Raw genomic sequence first — 24,763 nt, forward strand, 5'->3', positions numbered from 1 at the left:
GTGGGATTTGGATGGTTGATCCAGCCACTCCTGGCTAAGGGCTTTTCCCAATTCTCCAATGTGGAGGGTTTGCAAAGAGCTGAAGCGCCTGTTGCTATTCTTGAATGTCTCCATTCAGTTGTCCTAATTGGCTAAATATTGATTTTATAAGGCTCTATGTGCAAAGAATTCTGTCAGATATTACTCATTAACTCAGTCATTCGATAAATATTTATTGAGTGCCTACTCTGCATTGCGGATATGGAAGTGGACAAGACAGACGACATTCCTCCTTTCCTGGAGCTTACGTTCTGGCAAGGGAGACAATGAACAAATACCTAACTAAATAAATATGGTTGTTGCAGAGTGTGATGATCGCTGGTTGTTGGGAGGGGAAAATTTCCCCCTTCCTCTCTTGGTTTTTTTAGCTGGTCAAATAACTAAAATGACATAAGACAGATTAACCGGAGAAAAACAAATTTAATTAAGGACTGTGGGGAATCCACATACCATGAAAGATTCCAAAGACAGTCAGGCTAAATGAGATCTATATGTCATTCCAGACTAAAAAGAAAGGGGTAGAAGTCTGGTCCTTCAAAGGGAAAGAAAGCAATTCAGAGGAAGATGAAAAACAGCAAACGTTTGGTAAACAAATGTTTTCTGCACCATACAGAAACAATAGGTTGCAGAGAGGAATTTTAACAAACAGACTTTGCTGGGTTCTGTGAAAGGAAAATAAAAATGGAGTAGGTATTGCTAAGAGAGCTCTCTAAAATGGAGCCAGGAGGCTACTAAAGAAGTATGACTTATGCACATCTCAGCTGGGATGGAATCTGACCTTTTGACGTGATGAAGTCATCCAGACATCCACAACACCTGACAAATACTCAAAATATTAATTGGATCCTTACCCTAAAATAACTTGTGAGAGTCTGTCTATTTGTTGGACCCCTACCCTAAAACAACCTGTGATTCCTTATGGACAAATATTTTCTGACTGCAGTCAAAGTCATCACAATTCTCACCCAGCTACTTTTAACAGCCTCGTGGCTTTCTGGGTTTTTTTGGCTTTAACAACCCCTGACTCTTTCTTTTTCTCAGAACACTCTTTCAGGGTTACCCAAATCTGTATCTCCTGAATTGCAATTCTTAAGACCCCAAATAAACTCTTACCTTCTTTGCAGCCTCCTGCATTACTTTGTGGTTGACAGCTCTTCCCTGTCTAAAACAACTAGTTCGTGTTATACTATAGTTATCTATGGTGATAGCTCCCTTCCTGGAACAGGTCCTCTACTACTTTTAGGCAGGTAGGGGGAAGGTCAAAGGTTCTTCCCAAGTCTTTGGGCCTTGGTTGTTTTCAGCTCCAAATAATCCACATGCTTATAGCACTTGAAATCCTGGGCATTGAATTTCAATACAGCTGTCATCACTGCAGAGAACAGAGTAAAGAAATAGGACAGAAACAGGATGTCCTACAGAATATTCAGAGGGCTCTTAAACTTAGCCAATTTTCTCTCAAAAAAGGATGATAGCTTCATCTTCTCAGCAAAGGCTCTAAATAGTAATGAATCAAATGAATGAATCTTGGCATTGTAACTCCTTTGAATTATCTCATGTTGTTCTATAGTTATGCAGTTAAAAGGCATTTAAAAAAATCTTAGATTGGATGATGCAATCATACCAGAGCTTCTTGAAGGGACCAAAGAAGCACCAACATTGTTTACTAGCATCTTAGATTGGATGATGCAATCATACCAGAGCTTCTTGAAGGGACCAAAGAAGCACCAACATTGTTTACTAGGAAGAAAATGCCTCATGAATAAACAGAAATCTCCAAAAAAAAAAAAAAAATTCACGTGCCAAAGTGGTACATCTTGGGGCAACTTATTCTGAACTACTGCACTATGAAAGAAATAAACAAGGCTGTCCAATGGAGAATAACCAAGGAAGACCTCTTAGAAAGAGTGGCACCCTTAAGAAGTGACATCTGAGTGGAGATCTGGATGTGAATGAGGTAGCCATGCCCTCAGCTGAGGGAGGAGCATTTTGTGCAGACTTAACAGCCAGTGCAAAGACAGACACTGAGGGGAGGTGCTTAAAACTGGAGGTTTGTAGACCTTATTCTCATGCTCAGATGCATAAGACCAAGTTCTAGGCACCTGTGTTGTAATGGGGCTATAATAGAGCTTACTGTTATTTCATAGACTAGCGATAGTGGTATAGCAATAAACAAAAAAGATTTTGTAGTCCTCTTGCAAAAAAAGTATTCATGTTCTAAAACTTACAAAAGGCCCCTGTTTTGCATGTTAACAGAAAAACAGAGAAGAGAACCAAAAGAGGTATCAGATATCATCTAATCCAACTCATTTTAGAATCGAAAACAGTGGTCCAAAGAGGTGAGATGGAAGTCCCACGTTCACATGACTTGATAGTGGCAGAGCTGAGATTAGAACTCCAAATTTGAAATTCCATATGCTTTTTCCCTTAACAGGTTAGGGATGAAATATTTGTAATTGGCAGGCACTCAAATGATTTGTATTAAATATTTTTTTTGAAAATGATAAACCTGATTTTCCTCCTCTCAGATTTCTCCCACTTAGTTTTCCATCTAGCTCGAAGCTCTCCCAAATTCAGTTGTTAAAAAGGAAACCAACTTTGACTAAGGTGCTCACCCCTTTACCTGAATGTGCAAGCAGTGTGTGTAACACCCTTTGGCCACCAGAGGGAACTGAAGGCTGCTACTCAGAGTAAAAGTTCTTGTTTCTGTACCCAAGTTCTGATGGGGGTAGCCTGAGAATCTTCCTGAGAATATGGGGAGGCGGAGTTGGAGGCAGGAAATGGAGGCGGGGCTTCGGCTCGCACACCTGTGGACCCCACCTGCTCATGGCCCAGGGCAGCTGAGGGAAGTTACCTCACCTTTGTTGAACATCTCAGCTCAGAGAGCCAGGTCCCCCAGAGCCAGAGCTGACAAACTCCTACACCAGCACCACCACGCAGCATTTATAACAACGATGAAAATGCGGGTTTGAGGCCAGGCCAAAAAGATGCGGACTCACCCTGAGGAGATGTGACCGAAGCTTATAATTATAAAGACGGCAGATTAGGTGATATGAGCTTACTTACCAATTCTCGGAGTATCAGAAAGAGGAAGCACCCTTGAAGAGACGGAAGAGACCTTTTTAGGAGGAACAAAGGGAAATGCCACTTACATGGGGTGAGAGGTCAGCAAGGGCAAGACATTTGTGAAACCACTGCCTCCACGCCTGATGACTTAGGCCCATAACTGGCTTCCATGAGTTCAAATTCGTGCATGGTGCTAACACATATATGCTGAATCTAAAAAAAAAAAAAAAAAAAAGGTTCTGAAGAACCTAGGGGCAGGACAGGAATAAAGACGCAGACGTAGAGAATGGACTTGAGGACACGGGGAGGGGGAAGGGTAAGCTGGGACGAAGTGAGACAGTGGCATGGACATATATACACTACCAAATGTAAAATAGATAGCTAGTGGGAAGCAGCCACATAGCACAGGGAGATCAGCTCGGTGCTTTGTGACCGCCTAGAGGGGTGGGATAGGGAGGGTGGGAGGGAGGGAGACGCAAGAGGGAGGGGATATGGGGATATATGTATACCTATAGCTGATTCACTTTGTTATACAGCAGAAACTAATACGACATTGTAAAGCAATTATACTCCAATAAAGATGTTAAAAAACAAACAAATTCGTGCATGGAATCCTGATAATCCCTGAGTGTCTCTGTCTGAGAGACTCCTGGGCCAGGAGTAGTTTATAAGGTGTTAAATTTGGGGGCTTCTATCTGTCCCACTGGAACCCTTCCTGCTCTTCGGTGCGAATATTGAAGTAAACGCATACGTGGAAAACGCAGCATTTCCTCTCAGATGCCAGGTAGTCATATCCAAAGGTATTGAAGGAAGGCGTACGGGTGAAGAGACTGGTCCTTTCCTAGTAGTATGACTTAGACAACTGCTTAATTTCTCTAAGCCTCCGTTTTTCCATCCGTCAAACAAAACAAATCCCATTTAGGACGATTTCCCAATCCTGTCAGCGGCAGGGCGGAACGATAAGAAGGTGAATCAACAGTCGGGTCCCAGCAGGCTGAGGAGCAGGCCTAGGGACACGCCCCCCCCGCCCACCACTCCCGTACTCCGATTGGTTCTCTTCGGAGGGGCGGGACTGGCTTGCCCGCGGTGGGCGGGGCCGGTAGCGCTGGGCGAGGCCCGTAACGCTGGGCTAGCCTTGGGCCTCCTAGGTCATAGGGCTCCGGACTCTCGAAGGGGTCACCGCCATGGCCGGGTGTGCCCGCGGGTCCGCGCGTGCAGTTCTCGCCTTCCTGCTGGCGCCTGCACTGGTGGCCCTGCTGGTGGCGCCGGCGCGGGGCCGGGGTGGCCGGGGCCACGGGGACTGGGGCGCCGCCGAGCTGCTGCCGCCCCGCGAGAACGCGGCGCTGGTGGCTCGCTTCGTGACGAACGTCTGCGACTGGGGCGCGCTGGCCACCATCTCTACTCAGGAGGGGGTGCGCGGCCGCCCCTTCGCCGACGTCTTATCGCTCAGCGACGGGCCCCCGGCCAAGGGCAGCGGCGTGCCCTACTTCTACCTGAGCCCGATGCAGCAGTCGGTGGGCAACCTGAAGGTGAGCGGGCGGGGCCGTGTGGCTCCGCGGGCCGGAGCGCGAGCCTTTTGACTATAGCTTGAATTCTGCTTGCGAAGGAGAGCCAGCCTCGTAGAGTTAAGAATTTGAACCCAGCCCAAACCCCTGCCTCTTCTCTCCCGCGCTGGCCGGGCTGACATTGCAGCTTTCCACTTGTTGGGCAACTAAATACCAGGAATTTCACACACGCCCTCGCCACCCAGCCACTCACTTGGGGCGAATTCTTTACCAGCACCTGGAGGACTTCTCAGCCCTGAGTCGTCTTGGGGCACGGTGTCTCATTAACTGGGCTCTAATATTAAAAGTTTTACCGGGTGTAGAGGCTGTTGGGTAGTTTAGCACTTTGTATAAGTGGCTTCGGGATTTCTCTTTGACACCGTTTATTTTGAGCTAAGGATTTTCCCTTCAGCAGCATGAAGCGAACAGACAACCTCGTGAATGATTATTTCAGTCTTTAGGCCTCGTGTGCACATGAGCTTCCCTAACACAGGTCATAGAGTGGTGGCTCATGAGCTGATCAGGCCCACAGACTGGTTTTCTTTGGCCCACGCAGAGTTCTGTTTTGTTCTTAATAAATCTGAATTAATTATCAACATTCAAAAATGGAGATTGCAGCTAAACGTCTAAATTTCTAACTTCTTGAAACATTGGAAGCTCTGTGGCACTGGGGGCCTGCATTCTTTGAGCAGAACCAGAAGCAGCTGCCTCCTTAGCCAAGACACATACAGCCCCATTCACCATTTGCTTATTCCCAGCCCACTCCGCTCCACTCCCTTAGACATTTGCTCAGAGCAAGCTCATTCCACTCCCACCAGTGCTGTTCAAACTTGGCTGCAAATACAGTCACCTGGGAAGACTTTTAAAAAGGCAATTCCAAGACATTTTACTAAAAACACATTTTATAAAAAAAAAAACAAAACACCCCAAATCCCTCCCTGATGCTTCTAATATTGGGGGAGGGCAGTGAGAACCACTGCTATACATGAATATATTTAAACTTTTGCTGATACTATCTTCCTCATTTTAGGAAATGTGGAAACTCAAACTCAGAGGTGCAGAGACTCACTTGTGACTAGTTAGCTAATGGCTGTCAGGTGGAACTTGAGCTCAGGTCTTTGACATCTCTAGAAAAAGACAGTGGTGAGGCACTTGCCCAGGATTTCAGGTTCGTGATTGCAGTGAAAAGGCATGGCCACGTCAGAATTAGTCTGACTCTGATGCCATCAATTAACCAGTCAAAGCTGGTTTCTGCTTTCTACTTTTCCCCTCCTTCTGACCTCTGTCTTCTTCCTGTCTGCTCTTGTGTACCCTACCCACCAGATTTACATGAACAAAATACCACTCAGCATTGCCGTCTGCCCAGAAACCTTTAACAACATCTGGCTGCCTAGAGCTGCATAGGATTCACCTGGGTGTTTGTTAAAAATGCAGATACCTGGGCTGGGAATGGAGCCCAGAAATCAGCATTTTAACAAGCTCTCCAGGTAAGTGGTTCTTGGAAAGCCCTGACAGATGCCAGCCTATAAAATACAATCTTGGCTCCTTAGCTTGGAGGTGAACCACCCTTACTACCCCCAGCCCCTGACCTCCCCCCACCTTGTCCCCAACCCCCTTCCCTCAGGAAACCTTTCTTTCAAGCAAATTGGGTTTTCACTACTCCCAGTTGTGTCTTACACTTTCCCAGTTCTGTGTTTTTGCAGTTACCATTCCCTTTACCTTTAATACGTCTTCCCACTTTTGTGCTGATTTGACTATCTTATAAGGCTTTCTAGTGTTTCCGTATCACTCCAGGCTGTGCTGACATCGTCTTACTCTGAACTTCAAATACACTTAACTTGGCAATTACTTGGCAATTGGTACCATTCACTTGGCAATTAGTTATGTGCTGCTTTTTGACCTCTTCTGTGTCTTTGTGCTGCATTTTAAAAATTTTATTTATGTCTGACTTTTCAACCAGATTATAAACTTACAGAGAAGGGAAACACCTTATCTGAGTCTCCCCCTCCCCTATTTTTGGTCTCCTATAGTGCCTTACCTAATAGTTTGTCGACAGCGAATACTTGGCCTAATGATTCCAAAGAGATCTCTTTATGACTCACTGTTTTGATGGGTCACTGTGAGATGGCACAATTCCCCACACAAGACACTTGGGGTTTAAAACACTAAATACAGCATGTGAATTTTATTGTAATCTGTCAACAATGCCTTTTATGAAGCTGATTTCTGAATAAGAAAGAGTTAGAAATTTTGCTTGCATCACATTTTTAATCTAAGAATTCTCTTATTGCTAGAACAGGAATGAGCAGCTTCTTCAATTTTGAAATCACATGACAGTTTCTGCTAGCACAAGATAACCAAGAAGCATGATTCAGCTACTTTCTTGCTTAAATTGTACAATTAGCTAGTTGAGCCACTGTGGTATTTTTATGCACTAGTTTCACATTAGTCTAATCCTTTAGTTCTTTCAGTGAAGACTAGAGATCAGCCTTGTATTTGGGTGGTACTGTAATTATAATTCCTCTGGTGAATATGGGACAAATTAAGAGTTTTAGAGAAAAAAAGCATTAAAATCATCCTTACCAAGTCAATTAATTTTAAATATGAAACAACATCCAACACACCTTTTTTGGAGAGAGGGTAAAAATCAGTCTCTATCCAAGTAGTAATTTCCCCAAGTGGAAGGTGGTATTTTCCAATTCATTGTTTCATGGAAGAACGGTCAAGCTCTGCGGACGGTATGCAACTTGTGAAATTGATAACCTCTCCAGAGACGGTATTTCACGTGAGAGGTCTTCATTTTCTCTCTACAGGAGAATCCATATGCTACGCTGACCATGTCTTTGGCAGAGACTAGTTTCTGCAGGAAATATGGATTTGATCCCCAAAGTCCCCTCTGTGCTCACATAATACTATCAGGAACTGTTATCAAGGTAAATATTTATCCTACAAGAACAGATACTTGTTTTAGAAGAGCATCATGTTATTAACAATGAAGGAAGAGATATCTTAGAATAAAATAAAATTGATTTGTGGTTGAGATACAGAATTAGAATATGTTCTAGTATGTAATTTCATGAACGCTAACAGTTTTAATCAGTTGCTTTCATATAGGTGTTCAATAAGATATTTATGAGGAAAATGAACTATTTTTTGAAGCCGAACAGATATAACAGCTATTAAGCGCGTATATGAGGAACATCTGCTCAGCCAAAGTTTATACTCCTGACCATGTTGTACGTTGTACAGTATTTCCCATGTTTGGGTTCCTTGTCTCCATATTTTAACAATGACTTAGAGCAGAGAGTGGATTTAGTAGGTTAAAAGGGGAGTATCCATTATTAAATACTAGAAATGAATTTAGACAGTTTGGGGTGAGTGCTAGAGGGAAGAGGTTAAATAAAATCGTGGGAAGGGCAAAGGGCGAGGTGTCATGGGAACTGATCTGATCGCCAAGCAGCAGACCACCTTCTTGACCTTGTCAATCATGAATACCTCAGATAAGTTTTATCTGTGGTCTCAAAATTCTATGTGGATGCATCTCTAGAGTTGAGTGTCCTTCACTGGCAAGAGAAAGAGGGGCAGCAGGTACTCTTGAGTTCCATTGTGCTTCTTCTAAAGACTTTTATCCTTTGTGTACACTCATCTACATGTTTAACATGTGCATGTAATGGGATAAAAGTGCTAATGTTACATAGCATAACCACCAGTAGCATTTTATTATAGCACTTTGTGCCAATTACTCTGATAGCTCACAATTGCTATTTAGCAGCGAAAATTGGTTCTCATGATGGTTTCCCACTTTATTATGGTATGTGTTATCACCAACGTTTGAAATCTCCATTGTTCTCTGCATTTCTTCAAATTTCCTTTACTTCCTCTTGATTCCTTAAGATCAGAATTTATAGTAGATTTTAAATGTTCTCAGCACGAGGGAAAAAAAAAGAAAAAGAAAAAAGATGAGAAAAAAATTGTGTCTGTGTGTGGTGATGGATGTTAACTAAACTTGTGGTGATTATTTTGCAATGTATGCACATATCAAACATTATGTTGTACACCTAAAATGAATACAATGTTATATGTCAATTATAGATCATTAATTTTAAAAATAAAAATTAAAAAATTAGGATTTATAACTAAATAAACTCTTTAGGATTTGTGGAATGCCAGAATCACACATTCTTAACAGCCAAGAAAACAAAACGTCACTGCTATGAGTAGGTTTATTTTACGTATGTCTTTTAGGTGAGCGAAGCAGAAATGGATGTTGCAAGGAATTCATTATTCATTCGACACCCTGAGATGAAAACCTGGCCATCCAGCCATAATTGGTTCTTCGCTAAGTTGAATATAACCAATATCTGGGTCGTGGACTACTTTGGTGGACCAAAAATAGTGACGCCTGAAGAATATTATAATGCCACATTTCAGTAAGTATTTACATGTCTTTCATCTTTCTAATATTACAGCCCTTTTAGAAGGTCCTCAACCTTCTAAAGCAAGGGGGTCTTAACCATTTCATGTACCATGGATCCCTTTGGCAAGCTGGTAAGGCCTACAACTCCCCTAGGAATAATATTTTTTAAATGCATGAAGTACACAGGATTACAAAAGAAATCAACTATATTGAAATACCTTTATAAAAATATTTTATAAAATGCGTGGTGTAGTAATATGTTGGCTTTTTAATGAATATGTTAAATAATAAGGTCTAGTAGTGCGTCCATAACTTTTCTGCACTTTCAGAGTAGTGAGAACTGAATATATTAAGACATCTGCAGCAACTCTACCATGATGTGAGGGTATCTGCAATTTCTATATTTCTGTTACTGGCCGTCACAGTGTATCTGTCACCACTGTGGTTTATTGCCTACGTTCATCATTGAAAAGAATGATACATTTCAGTTAGAGCTTAATGAAAATGAAAACTTTTTCCATCCCAGTTTTTTCCCATCACAACCCCCCTGAACTCTATCTACAAACTAGGACACCAGGTGGAGATTCTATTATTTTTTCTTTTTTTTCTCTGCACGCCATGGCTTGAAGGATCTTAGTTCCCTGACCAGGGATTGAACCTGGGCCGTGGCATTGAACGCATGGAGCCCTAACCACTGGACTGCCAGGGAATTCCTGAGACCCCATTTTAAGGCTATGCTTCTGGGGCCCTGGGTGGAGACCAGTTCTGACCCGTGGTGGCATTTTCTCATAAGAATCAGACCTGGGTGCTTCCAGACCATGAGGGATCCACATCGAGTCCGAGCACGTGACCCCTGTCCTGTGAGCACCTGTGGAGGTGTGTGGTGTATCCCTCCAGGAAGTGGATACTTAGAGGGAAGGAGTCATGGGAGAGAATGAACGAGAAGAACATAACCTGAAGATGGGAAAGGGACAGGAAAGAAGGGTCTGATCAGATTCTTTGAAATTAGGTCAGGGTTCAAATGAAGGAATACAGGGACTTCCCTGGTGGTCCAGAGGTTAGATCTTCGCACTTAGTTCCCCAGTTGGGGAACTAAGATCCTGCAAGCTGCGAGGCATGACCAAAAACAAACAAACAAAACAAAACAACCCCCCCCCCCCAAAAAACAAATGAAGGCATACAAGGGACTGATACTTTTCCCAGGCGACACAGGTCACGGTGGCATGTCTGGCAGCCTCAAGGTCTAGCGGATGGTGATGACAATAACAGTAGCAGTAGCGTTTGTTGAGCATTGCTGGCTGGTGCTGTACTGGCAGCTTTACATGTCTGAACTCACTGAATTCTCACTGCAATCCTATGAGTTAGGTAGTGTTTTTCTTCATTTATGAGATAGAGAGCTGATGTGCAGAAAAGAAAGAAACTGGCCTAAAGCCTTACAGCCAGTAAGCAATGGTGCTGGGATGCAAACCCCAGCATTCTAGCTCCACAGCCCTCAACTTGCTTCTAACCAAGATGTTTTGCTGCCCCTCTGGTTACCTTACTGGCAGCTGGCCAGGCTTCAATTCCAGTGTAATTTAAACACTTTCTACTTGTAACAGACTGACTGCTGTTTGTGGAGATTAGGGTGACATGCTAAGCTAGACCTGTAGGTTGCAGTTCAGGTTTGGGTTTAAATTCTCAGCATTCGTTTATTCTGTCTTATTCTGTTGTACAACAGTTCTGTGGTGAACTATTGACTTTCCACCATGACTGTAAGTCTCTTCATAGCAAAGCTCAGGTTTTAGTTTTGGTTTTTCATTCCAAACTGGACCTAGGACAGTACATGGCACAGAGCAGGTGTTTAATAAATACTGGCTACTTTTCAGGCTGATCCTTTGAGACAAAGATTCTCGACTTCCTTGTTTGAATAAAGAATCTAACAGTCATGGTGTTTATTCCGCTGCCGTGCATGCAGGAGAAGAGACCTGGGCCAGTGATTGTCTCCTGGACACGAAAAGCCATCTTACTTTATAGGAAGACAGAGGTAGCAATTACAACATTATGGCAGGGCAACAAATTATCAAGGAGGAAGGCCAGTAAGATAATAGGCCTGCTCTTTGAGGTTAAAGATCACTTTTACAGGACATAACAATCTCTGAAGTACAGTTATCTTTGTATAAATAATATGCCCGAGGGCAATGCTTGCTTTAATAACAAAATAAAACTGGGTTTTCCCATAAGTCTCCACACTGAATAAGTGAGTAAAATAGATAAATTTGAGGTTCCCACTTAATTAACACAGACGAGTGGGCCTTTTCTGCAGCTCAGAGTTAAAAGGGAGCACTCTCTCCTGTCCTTCTGAGAGGAGGACAGAAGACTAGCCCAGGGTGTGACCCATCCTGAGACAGGACTCCAGAATCCTAGGAATGGGCAGTGACTTGAAGGTGACCTTCCCGAACAGGTGCCTCTGACTCCATTTCAGAGTCCAGGAGTGGGTGCCCCACCATCCCACCCACCAGGTTTGCCATCAGAACTGTTCAATAGCCCAAGAGAGTATACAATAGTCCTTGCCTTGCTGGACTCATATTGAATGGAAGGTTGATGTTCACCCAAAGTATTTGCGCTTATGCTTGAGTAAGCAGTTCTCATAAGTACCATCAATTGCTTCCTCTCTCTGTTAAGTATGAGCAGCAGGCCTCTGGGCTGCCCACGTGTTCCCTGGCAAAGACAGAGGTAATGAGAGGTCACAGCCTACAAGCCTGCCCGCTCTGCCTTACCTGGAGCTGGATTTCCTGATGGCAGTGGTCGGGGCCGCAACAGGAAAATGGGTCAAGGTCACGTCCCCGGCTGGATGCTGGCTGATTGCTGCTCTTTTGCCCTAATGTTCAGGACCCCTTCTGTTCTCGACTGTTTTTGTCTTTTAAACCTTCAGATATTCTTGAATGAGATGATCACAGCAGCCACAGCTGCTGATGAATGTTTCATCCCGGCAGCATTTGCTAAGTGTGTCAGCATCATACTTGGAGAGGAGGAATGATGGCCGAGATGAAGATTCCTAGCTAGGCCTGACCCTAAACCAGAACTCAGGAATCTGCATTTTAGCAAACTCAGATGATTCTTTTTTTAAATTTTTTTATTTGCAAATCATATATTTGATAAGGGGTTAATATCCAAAATATATAAAGAATTCATACAACTCAATAGCAAATAAAACAAACAATCCAATTACAAATGGGCAGAGGATCCAATTAGACGTTTCTCCAAGAAGACATACATGGCCAGGTACATGAAAAGATGCTCAGCATCACCGATCATCAGGAAGATGCAAGTCAAAACCTTAATGAGATATCACCTCACATGTGTTAGAATGGCTGTTATCAAAAAGACAAGAAATAACAAGTATTGGTGAGGATGTGGAGAACGGGGAACCCCTATGCACTGTTAATGGGAATGCAAATTGGCGCAGCCACCATGGAAAACAGCATGGAGATTCCTCAAAAACTTAAAAACAGGACTAACATATGTTTCCAGCAATTCCATTTCTGGATATTTATCTGAAGAAAATGAAAACCCTAATTTGAAAAGCTGTATGCACCCCATGTTCATTGCAGCATCATTCGCAATAGCCAAGACAGGGAAACAACCTGTGTCCATTGATGGATGGATAGAAAAAGAAAATGTGATTGCTGTATCTCTCTATATAGATATAGGAATATTATTCAGCCATATAAAAGAAGGAAATCTTGTCATTTATAACAAAATGGATGTACTTTGAGTGCATTATGCTAAGTGAAAAAGTCAGAGAAAAATACTGTATTATATGTGGAATCTAAACAACAAATAAGCAAACCAACAAAAAACCAAAGCAAAGCAAACTCATAGGTACAGAGAACAGATTGGTGGCTACCAGAGGCGGGGTGGGGTGGGGTGGGTGAAACAGGTTAAGGGGGTCAAAAGGTACAAACTTCCTGTTATAAAATAAACAAGTCATGGGAATATAGTATACAGCGTGGTGACTATAGTTTATAATACCATACTGCAGATTTGACGGTTACTGAGTAAATAGATCTTAAAAGTTCTCATCCCAAGAAAAAAAATTTTGTAACTCTGTGTGATGATGGATGTTAACTAGACTCCTGATGATCATTTCTCAGTGTATACAAATGTGGAATCATTATCTTGTACACCTGAAACTAATATGTTATATGTCAGTTATACCTCAATTAAAAAAAGAAGTGATTGTATAAGTGTTCAAAAATATAGATGCAGTGTGGCGTTTTTCTCTTTTCCTTTTAAATAAATCCTGTATTTAAATCTAAATCTTTTTTTTTTTTTCCCTTGGCTGTGCTGGGTCTGTTGCTGTGTGGGCTTTCTGTAGTTGCGGTGAGCGGGGCTACTCTTCATTGCAGTGTGTGGGCTTCTCATTGCAGTGGCTTCTCTTATTGCAGAGCACGGGCTCTAGGCATGTGGGCTTCAGTAGTTGTGGGGCTTGGGCTCAGTAGTTGTGGCTGGCGGTTTCAGTAGTTGTGGCTTGCGGGCTCTAGAGCACAGGCTCAGTAGTTGTGGCACACGGGCTTTGTTGCTCTGCGGCATGTGCAATCTTCCCAGACCAGGGCTCGAACCCCTGTCCCCTGCGTAGGCAGACAGATTCTTAACCACTGTGCCACCAAGGAATCCCTAAACTTTTTTTTTTTAATATTTATTTATTATTTATTTGGCTGCGCTGCGTCTTAGTTGTGGCATGTGGGATCTTTAGTTGCTATGTGCACGATCTTCATTGTAGCATGTGGGAACTTTAGTTGTGGCATGTGGGATCTTTAGTTGTGGCATGGTAACTCTTAGTTGCAGCATGTGGGATCTAGTTCCCTGACTAGGGATAGAATCCGGGCCGCCTGCATTGGGAGCACAGAATCTTAGCCACTGGACCACCAGGAAAGTCCCATGGACTTTAATTTAAAGTATTAGATTTTATACTCCAATAAAGATGTTAAAAAAAAAGCATTAGATTTTAGATTATGGAACATTCATATAATGAACCGTAAAGCAGTCATTGGAAGTGATGTAATTAGACATAGACATGTAAAGATGATCACAATATATTAAGTTTAAAAAGCAAGTTACAAAATTGTATGTGTCATAAATGCCATTTAAAAACATATAGTAAAAATAGCATACTCTAGTAATAGAAAAAGAGTTCCGGCAAGACACATTAAAACATTACAGTATATAATTCAACAATAAAAATATAGTTAATTCAGTTAAAAAACAGGCAAAGGATTTGACATATGTATGAATATTAGACAGTCATAAAGAAGAAGGGAATCTTGCCATTTGCTACAACATGGCTGGACCTTGAGAGCATTACGTTAAGTGAAAAAAATCAGACGAAGAAAGACAAGTCCTGTATGATCTCACTTATTTGTGGAATCTAAAAATAGAAATAAAAAATTTGAAAAAACCCCAAACCCTGAACTCACAGATACAGAGAACAGATTGGTGGTTGCCAGAGGTGGGAGGTGGGCGGGGGTGGGTGAAATGGGTGAAGGGGGTCAAAAAGTACAAACTTCCAGTTATAAAATAAGTCATGAGGATATAATGTACAGAATGGTGACTATAGTTAATAATACTGTGTTGTATGTTTGAAAGTTGCTAAGAGAGTAGATCTTAAAAGTTCTTATCACAAGAAAAAAAACATAACTGTGCAGTGTTAGAAATTAAGTAGCCTGGGTAATCATTTTACTATACATACATATTTCAAATCTTTATGCTGTGCACCCGAAACTAATGTTATGTGTAAAATAAGCATAATACAAAATATACAGTTAGAAGGAGCAGCAAGAAATATGAAAATCTGAAGGAAGGAGAAATCACTTCAGCATAGTGGGATTAGGGAAGGTTTCGTTGGAAGAGTTAGCATATGAGTTGGGCCTTTTAAAGATAGCAATTTGATATGTGTGAAAGGAAGAGACAGTATGCTAGGCAAGGGAATGACATAGATTTAAAAAAAGAGCAAGGAATTGTGAGATGGGGTCAAAGAATGGTGTTTAGTTTCACTTGGAGGATGGTAGAAGGTAATTTCAGAAGGTAGGTTTGGGCCAGTTTGTAGAAGACGTTGAGTATGAGATTAAAATGCATATATTACTTTGGATTAGAACAGAAGGATGTGTATGCTATTTTATGGTATCAGTGAAATGACCTCACCCACAGCGTTAGTCAGGAGGGTCCAAGTTATGTCTCTTACGTTGTTAAGAGATGACATTTAAATTTCAGTGGCTTAAGAAAACAAAAGTCAAAGGTTTATTTTTATTTATGCAAATTCTGCCATGGATTTGGGCAGTTCTCCAGGACAATTATCCTCTGTGTGTTGGTTGGCTCCGCAGTCTGGTCTCTGTGGACCCTGTGGAACCTCCATGTTAACACAGGCTTCCACAATGGCTGTGGCAAGAAAAAAGTTCTGAAAGCTTACCCATCTGGAACTAAGTTACTTTGTTCTAGAAGCCACACACGCACTGCTTCTGCTTACAGCTCATTGGCCAGACAAGTACCGTGGCCCTTCCTAATGCATGTGGGGACTGGGAAGTATGGTCTCTCTGTGTCTGGAAATGGAGAGGACATGGATACTGAGGAGGCCTAGTAATGTCCACCACACCCAGACTGGCAGAAAATCACTGTGATTCAGAACAAGATTGTATTTACAAACAAAATAGAGATACGTAAGGCTTCTAATACTCTATTAACAGAAATTTCCCCATCTGTTGCATTTACAACTTTCAAATGAAGGAAATATTGTTTACGGTTTATCCACCCGCAACACATAATGAGAGGAAGATAGCTACTTATTTCTGTAGTCTGCCTGTTATTATCTCTAGGGCAGCATAAATTGGTGTATGTTGTATGGGGCATAAGCTCTGCCGACACACAGCTGACACCTCACTTGGCTTTAGCTGCAAGCTGCAGTCTAGCCATTATAGACCACATCTTCCAAAGGATGCCTCCTCATCAGAATGTGATGAGAGAGAAGGCCGTGCTTAAGGAAAGAAGAACACTGATGTAATGTGTATACACACAGTCGCCTGTATGTGGTGTGAACATGTTACATGATCTATATAAATGGAAGATATTTTGAGAATGGAATGTAGAGCTAGTATGGCTTAGTCAAAAGTGCCTGAGCTTTGGAGTCAGAGATCAATAAGCTACAGTCCTAACTGTATGAACTAATTGCTCTGTGACTTCGAGCCTCAGTTTCTCATCTTTTTTTGTTGTTGTTGTTCACACAAACACACGCTGTATTTTATTTTTACAAGAGATAAATGACACCAAGCATTGTAAATGGATGACCGCAACAAAAGCAACAATGATTGCAATTACCAAACACGAAACACACTCACACTATGTCATAATATTGACATTCAGTCCAGGAATCCTCCACTGTAACAGCTCCTTTACTTTGCAGTGAAAATTGATTTGTATATTTTTTGCCTCTGAGTCCTTGTGGGATTTTTTTTTTATTCAAACAGAAAGTCACAAAAATTATAATCATCCTCATCAGTTCACTCAGTCCCATGTAATTATTTTTTTTTATCTTGATCTTTTGTTAGCACTTTTATGAATTCATCAGTTTTCCATTAGAGTTCTGAAAATGCTTATTCATTCAGTTCAGCAGTATAGTCAGTTACCAGAAACCTGTACTTGTCAGAGTCTTTTCCATGAATTCCTTGAAGATGAAAGCCTTTTATAGGAACATTTTTGCAAAAGCATCAGAGTACACCCAGAACTGTCTGTAAATGACAAAAGACTTAAAAATGACCATGGTTAAAGATTTGATGAAAGTTCATAATAATGCAATTGACAAGGAAATTTAGTTATTTCTGAGATATACATTTTAAAGTAATTACTAGAATTATGACTTATAACATTATACCAGAACATATAAGATTTTTAGAAATTTCATGTATTGTCTGAAATTTAGAAATTTCATGTAATGTCTGAAACATTTATATTAACATATTTCCATACAAATAACCCAAAGAAAGTTTAGTATTAGTTGTTTCTTTGTTTTTTTTTTATACTGCAGGTTCTTATTAGTCATCAATTTTATACACATCAGTGTATACATGTCAATCCCAATAGCCCAATTCAGCACACCACCATCCCTACCCCACTGCGGTTTTCCCCCCTTGGCGTCCATACATTTGTTCTCTACATCTGTGTCTCAACTTCTGCCCTGCAAACCGGTTCATCTATACCATTTTCCTAGGTTCCACATACATGCGTTAATATACGATATTTGTTTTTCTCTTTCTGACTTACTTCACTCTGTATGACAGTCTCTAGATCCATCCATGTCTCAACAAATGACTCAATCTCGTTCCTTTTGGTGGCTGAGTAATATTCCATTTTATATATGTACCACATCTTCTTTATCCATTCCTCTGTCAATGGGCATTTAGGTTGCTTCCATGACCTGGCCATTGCAAATAGTGCTGCAATGAACATTGGGGTGCATGTGTCTTCTCGAATTATGGCCTTCTCTGGGTATATGCCCAGTAGTGGGATTGCTGGATCATATGGTAATTCTATTTCTAGTCTTTTAAGGAACCTCCACACTGTTCTCCACAGTGGCCGAACCAATCCACATTCCCACCAACAGTGCAAGAGGGCTCCCTTCTCTCCACACCCTCTCCAGCACCCGTTGTTTGTGGATTTTCTGATGATGCCCATTCCAACTGGTGTGAGGTGATACCTCATTGTAGCCTTGATCTGCATTTCTGTAATAATCAGTGATGTTGAGCAACCCTTCATGTGCTTCTTGGCCATCTGTATGTCTTCTTTGGAGAAATGTCCACCCAGGTCCTCTGCCCATTTCTGGATTGGGTTGCCTGCTTCTTTAACATTGAGATGCATGAGCTGTTTATATATTTTGGAGATTAATCCTTTGTCCGTTCATTCATTTGCAAATATTTTCTCCCATTCTGAGGGTTGTCTTTTAGTCTTGTTTATGGTTTCCTTTGCTATGCAAAAGCATTGAAGTTTCATTAGGTCCCATTTGTTTGTTTTTATTTCCATTACTCTAGGAGGTGGATCAAAAAGGATCTTGCTGTGATTTATGTCAAAGAGTGTTCTTCCAGTGTTTTCCTATAAGAGTTTTATACTGTCCAGTCTTAATTTAGGTCTCGAATCCATTTTGAGTTTATTTTTGTGTATGGTGTTAGGGAGTGTTCTAATTTCATTCTTTTACATGTAGCTGTCCAGTTTTCCCAGCACCACTTATTGAAGAGACTGTCTTTTCTCTATTGTATATCTTTGCCTCGTTTGTCATAAATTAGTTGACCATAGGTGCGTGGGTTTATCTCTGGGCTTTCTATGTTGTTCCATTGATCTATGTTTCTGTTTTTGTGCCAGTACCATATTGTCTTGATCACAGTAGCTTTTTAGTATAGTCTGAAGTCAGGAAGTCTGATTCCTCCAGCTCTGTTTTTTTCCCTCAAGACTGCTTTAGCTATTCGGGGTCTTTTGTGTCTCCATACAAATTTAAATATAATTTGTTCTAGTTCCGTAAAAAATGCCATTGGTAATTTGATAGGGATTGCATTGAATCTGTAGATTGCTTTGGGTAGTATAGTCATTTTCACAATATTGATTCTTCCAATCCAAGAACATGGTATATCTGTCCATCTGTTGGTATCATCTTTAATTTCTTTCATCAGGGTCTTACAGTTTTCTGCAGACAGATCTTTTGTCTCCCTAGGTAGGTTTATTCCTAGGCATTTTATTCTTTTTGTTGCAATGGTAAATGGGAGTGTTTCCATAATTTCTCTTTCAGACTTTTCATCATTAGTGTATAGGAATGCAAGAGATTTCTGTGCATTAATTTTGTATCCTGCAACTTTACCAAATTCATTGATTAGCTCTAGTAGTTTTCTGGTGGCATCTTTAGGATTCTCTATGTATAGTATCATGTCGTCTGCAAACAATGACAGTTTTACTTCTTCTTTTCCAATTTGTATTCCTTTTATTTCATTTTCTTCTCTGATTGCCATGGCTAGGACCTCCAAAACTATGTTGAATAATAGTGGTGAGAGTGGACATCCTTGTCTCATTCCTGATCTTAGAGGAAATGCTTTCAGCTTTTCACCGTTGAGAATGATGTTTGCTGTGGGTTTGTCATATATGGCCTTTATTATGTTGAGGTAGATTCCCTCTCTGCCCACTTTCTGGAGAGTTTTTATCATAAATGGGTGTTGAATTTTGTCAAAAGCTTTTCCTGCATCTGTTGAGATGATCATATGTTTTTTTCCCTTCAGTTTGTTAATATGATGTATCACATTGATTGCTTTGCGTATATTGGAGAATCCTTGCATCCCTGAGATAAATCCCACTTGATCATGGTGTATGATCCTTTTAATGTGTTGTTGGATTCTGTTTGCTAGTATTTTGTTGAGGATTTTTACATCTATATTCATCAGTGATATTGGTCTGTAATTTTCTTCTTTTGTAGTATCTTTGTCTGATTTTGCTATCAGGGTGATGGTGGCCTCATAGAATGAGTTTTTGGAGTGTTCCTTCCTCTGCAACTTTTTGGAAGAGTTTGAGAAGGATGGGTGTTAACTCTTCTCTAAATGTTTGATACAATTCACCTGTGAAGCCATCTGGTCCTGGACTTTTGTTTGCTGGAAGATTTTTAATCACAGTTTCAATTTCATTACTTGTGATTGGTCTGTTCATATTTTCTGTTTCTTCCTGATTCAGTCTTGGAAGGTTATACCTTTCTAAGAATTTGTCCATTTCTTCCAGGTTGTCCATTTTATTGTCATAGAGTTGCTTGTAGTAGTCTCTTAGGATGCTTTGTATTTCTGCGATGTCTGTTGTAACTTCTCCTTTTTCATTTCTAATTTTATTGATTTGAGTCCTCTCCTTCTTTTTCTTGGTGAATCTGGCTAATGGTTTATCAATTTTGTTTATCTTCTCTAAGAACCAGCTTTTAGTTTTATTGATCTTTGCTCTTGTTTTCTTTGTTTCTATTTCATTTATTTCTGCTCTGATCTTGATGATTTCTTTCCTTCTGCTAACTTTGGGTTTTGTTTGTTCTTTTTTCTCTAGTTCTTTTAGGTGTAAGGTTAGATTGTTTATTTGAGATTTTTCTTGTTTCTTGAGGTAGGCTTGTATAGCTATAAACTTCCCTCTTAGAACTGCTTTTGCTGCATCCCATAGGTTTTGGATCATTGTGTTTTCATTGTCATTTGTCTCTAGGTATTTTTGATTTCCTCTTTGATTTCTTCAGTGAACTCTTGGTTATTTAGTAACATATTGTTTAGCCTCCATGTGTCTGTGTTTTTTACGTTTTTTTCCCTTTAATTCATTTCTAATCTCATAGTGTTGTGGTCGGAAAAGATGCTTGATATGATTTCAGTTTTCTTAAATTTACTGAGGCTTGATTTGTGACCCAAGACGTGATCTATCCTGGAGAATGTTCCATGTGCACTTGAGAAGAAAGTGTAATCTGCTGTTTTTGGATGTAATGTCCTATAAATATGAATTAAATCTATCTGGTCTATTGTGTCATTTAAAACTTCTGTTTCCTTATTTATTGTCATTTTCGATGATCTGTCCATTGGTGTAAGTGAGGTGTTAAAGTCCCCCACTATTATTGTGTTACTGTCGATTTCCTCTTTTACAGCTGTTAGCAGTTGCCTTATGTATTGAGGTGCTCCTATGTTGGGTGCATATATATTTATAATTGTTATATCTTCTTCTTGGATTGATCCTTTGATCATTATGTAGTGTCCTTCCTTGTCTCTTGTAACATTCTTTATTTTAAAGTCTACTTTATCTGATATGAGTATAGCTTCTCCAGCTTTCTTTTGATTTCCATTTGCATGGAATATCTTTTTCCATCCCCTCACTTTCAGTCTGTATGTGTCCCTAGGTCTGAAGTAGGTCTCTTGTAGACAGCATATATATGGGTCTTGTTTTTGTATCCATTCAGCAAGCATGTGTCTTTTGGTTGGAGCATTTAATCCATTCACGTTTAAGGTAATTATCGATATGTATGTTCCTGTGACCATTTTCTTAATTGTTTTGGGTTTGTTTTTGTAGGTCCTTTTCTTCTCGTGTGTTTCCCACTTGGAGAAGTTCCTTTAGCATTTGTTGTAGAGCTGGTTTGGTGGTGCTGAATTCTCTTAGCTTTTGCTTGTCTGTAAAGCTTTTGGTTTCTCCATCGAATCTGAATGAGATCCTTGCTGGGTAGAGTGATCTTGGTTGTAGGTTCTTCCCTTTCATCACTTTAAGTATATCATGCCACTCCCTTCTGGCTTGTAGAGTTTCTGCTGAGAAATCAGCTGTTAACCTTATGGGAGTTCCCTTGTATGTTATTTCTCCTTTTTCCCTTGCTGCTTTCAATAATTTTTGTTTGTCTTTAATTTTTGCCAATTTGATCACTGTGTGTCTTGATGTGTTTCTCCTTGGGTTTATCCTGTATGGGACTCGCTGCGCTTCCTGGACTTAGGTGGCTATTTCCTTTCCCATATTAGGGAAGTTTTCGACTATAATCTCTTCAAATATTTTCTCTGGTCCTTTTCTCTCTCTCTTCTCCTTCTGGGACCCGTATAATGCGAATGTTGTTGCATTTAATGTTGTCCCAGAGGTCTCTTAGGCTGTCCTCATTTCTTTTCATTCTTTTTTCTTTATTCTGTTCCACAGCAGTGAATTCCACCTTTCTGTCTTCCAGGTTACTTATCCGTTCTTCTGCCTCAGTTATTCTGCTATTGATTCCTTCTAGTGTAGGTTTCATTTCAGTTATTGTATTGTTCATCTCTGTTTGTTTGTTCATTAATTCTTATAGGTCTTTGTTAAACATTTCTTGTGTCTTCTCGATCTTTGCCTCCATTCTTTTTCTGAGGTCCTGGATCATGTTCACTATCATTATTCTGAACTCTTTTTCTGGAAGGTTGCCCATCTCCACTTCATTTAGTTGTTTTTCTGGGGTTTTACCTTGTTCCTTCATCTGGTACATAGTCCTCTGCCTTTTCATCTTGTCTGTCTTTCCGTGAATGTGGTTTTCTTTCCATAGGCTGCAGAATTGTAGTTCTTCTTGCTTCTGCTGTCTGCCCTCTGGTGGATGAGGCTATCTAAGAGGCTTGTGTATGTTTCCTGATGGGAAGGACTGGTGGTTGGGTAGAGCTGGCTGTTGCTCTGGTGGGCAGAGCTCAGTAAAACTTTAATCCACTTGACTGCTGATGAGTGGGGCTGGGTTCCCTCCCTGTTGGTTGTTTGGCCTGAGGCAACCCAACACTGGAGCCTGTCCGGGCTCTTTGGTGGGGGTAATGACAGACTCTGGGAGGGCTCACACCAAGGAGTACTTCCCAGAACTGCCGCCAGTGTTCCTGTCCCCACAGTGAGCCACAGCCCCCACCCCCCCCACCCCCCCGCCTCGGCAGGAGACCCTCCAACACTAGCTGGTAGGTCTGGTTCAGTCTCCCCTGGGGTCACTGATCCTCCCCCTGGGTCCCGATGCACACACTACTTTGTGTGTGCCCTCCAAGAGTGGAGTCTCTGTTTCCCCCAGTCCTGTCGAAGTCCTGCAATCAGTTCCCACTAGGCTTCACAGTCTGATTCTCTAGGAATTCCTCCTCCCATTGCCGGACCCCCAGGTTGGGAAGCCTGACGTGGGGCTCAGAACCTTCACTCCAGTGGGTGGACTTCTGTGGTATAAGTGTTCTCCAGTCTGTGAGTCACCCGCCCAGCTGTTATGGGATTTGATTTTACTGTGATTGCGCCCCTCCTACCGTCTCGTTGTGGCTTCTCCTTTGTCTTTGGATGTGCGGTATCTTTTTTGGTCAGTTCCAGTGTCTTCCTGTCGATGATTGTCCAGCAGGTAGTTGTGATTCTGGTGTTCTCGCAGGAGGGAGTAAGAGCATGTTCTTCTACTCTGCCATCTTGGTTCCTCTCCCAGATGATTCTTTAGTACACTAAAGTGACTGAAATTAACTTGAGATCTTAAACTTTCAGATCAGAAGTTTCTCTAGTCCTTCCCTAGAATGAATTAACTTTTATGATTTGTCAACTCAGTTTAATGACATAATTTTTCTTCCCCTCTCTTCCCCTCTCTAGGTGAAGCAGCATGTGGCGAATTTAACCTCATGTGCGAAGTTTCTTAGGAAGTTTCATGCAGACTTAAAGCGCTTAATGTTTCTTTATGGAAAGTTTCCCAGAATATTAGACAGTTTTCTTTCCTTGCTTGCATGTTTACAGAATTGAGATGGATTGTTACTGCATTTCTTGGAAGATGAGATTGCTGGATATATTTATATATATTTTAGTATTTTGAAGCCATTTTCAGAGACATGTCATTCATTATGATCAAAGAAGTTTTGTTCCATCAATTTCAAATAGTTTGCCAATGGTGCTCCTTAAAGAGGCGTGGGTACCAGTTTTAGATTGCCCATTGGCATTTGAAAGTACTCAAGTACATGTTTTTAATTACTGAAAACCACTGTGCTGGGGAGAGGTGTCATGCCTCCACGGCTGCTGCCTTAGCCTGTATTAAGGGCTTGGCTCCTGTTACAGTGCACCTGAATAAATCTTGCCAAGACAAACAAACAGTGATGAAACACAAGTGGAGCATCCCACTCATGGTCCATTTGTGTCTGACAGTCCTGGGTGTTGTTGATCCAACAACACAGGGCAAGACTATTTCTTATAAAGAAGTTTAAAAAAAGCTTTTGAAGTCTAAAGTGATAATTATCTAGAACAAAGGAAGTTCATAAAACTTCCTGAATTTGATTTAATCAAGGAAGTTCATAAAATTTTCTGAATTTGATTTCCCCAGCTAGGTGGACACTGTATAATTAGTTTCCTCCACTCAAAATACAGAGACACAAGCACACTTTTTTTTTTTTTTGCCCCAAAATGGGATTGCGAAGAAAGAAAAGAAAGGAGGGGATTTTGTGTGTAAATTGTTTCTGGTGTTCTTTTCTAAGTTAAGTTAACGCAGACATAGACCAGTTTAAACCAGGGCCCAAATCCATCTCCCAACCACTCTCTCTAGCTTTTTTTCTAATGCTACTCTCAACAATGAACTAAGCCTTCCTCAACTGCTTCAGATCTCTAAATGGCTTCTAATGCTGTTACTACCTAAATCATGTCATCAGAGGGAAAACAACGTGACTTTTAGAAAAGAAATCACATTTCTTCAGAAGGGAAAAACTGTTTGCTTTTATTACCTATATACATGATTTCAGAAGACTGTATGAGATCCTTCATAAAGAGCTGTGTCAGGAGTCAAGCAACTGAATCCTTAAATGGCTAAGAGAGAGGAAGTTGAATATGAGTTTGAAGACTACAAAATGAACTTACCTGAAATCGAGCAAACAGCTTCTCTTTAAGAAAAATGATGTATCTTAAACTTGGTAGAGTAGGTTTCTTATTCGAGGCATTAATAATTAAAAGCATTATTTTCATGAAATATGTTGGATTTATTTTCTTATGCAGAGATGTTAATATTACATGTTTTTTCACTGTCCACTGTTGAAACCCTTTTGTGTTTTTATTTTATAATCAACTTCTGGCTGCTTCAAAGCTGAAAATGAACAATTTGACTCTTTCCTATTGGTAAACAGCTCATCATGTCTTAAAATTTGGGGATTGGCCAGAATGCAGCCTTTGTCAAGGATCTTCCCTCAGGGCCTTGGGTGCCAAGGTACCTTGTGATAGAATTAGGTTG

General features: G+C 40.9%; 1 protein-coding gene across 2 annotated transcripts; it reads left to right on the forward strand.

Moving 5' to 3' along the window:
* The first annotated feature begins 4,183 nt into the window (after nt 1–4,183).
* Nucleotides 4,184–24,562, forward strand: CREG1 (cellular repressor of E1A stimulated genes 1). Of its 2 annotated transcripts, XM_030875571.3 has the most exons (4): nt 4,186–4,631; nt 7,460–7,579; nt 8,892–9,076; nt 23,152–24,562. In XM_030875571.3, the coding sequence occupies exons 1-4, from the start codon at nt 4,287–4,289 to the stop codon at nt 23,153–23,155; spliced, it is 654 nt and encodes a 217-aa protein (XP_030731431.1). In that variant the 5' UTR covers nt 4,186–4,286; the 3' UTR covers nt 23,156–24,562. The 2 variants fall into 2 exon arrangements, with proteins under 2 accessions (XP_030731432.1, XP_030731431.1); XM_030875572.3 differs by lacking the exon at nt 23,152–24,562 and having other exon boundaries at nt 4,184–4,631; nt 8,892–9,080.
* Nucleotides 24,563–24,763: the final 201 nt, after the last annotated feature.

This window comes from Globicephala melas, chromosome 1 (assembly GCF_963455315.2).
Source record: "Globicephala melas chromosome 1, mGloMel1.2, whole genome shotgun sequence".
In the NCBI taxonomy this organism is placed as follows: domain Eukaryota; kingdom Metazoa; phylum Chordata; class Mammalia; order Artiodactyla; family Delphinidae; genus Globicephala; species Globicephala melas.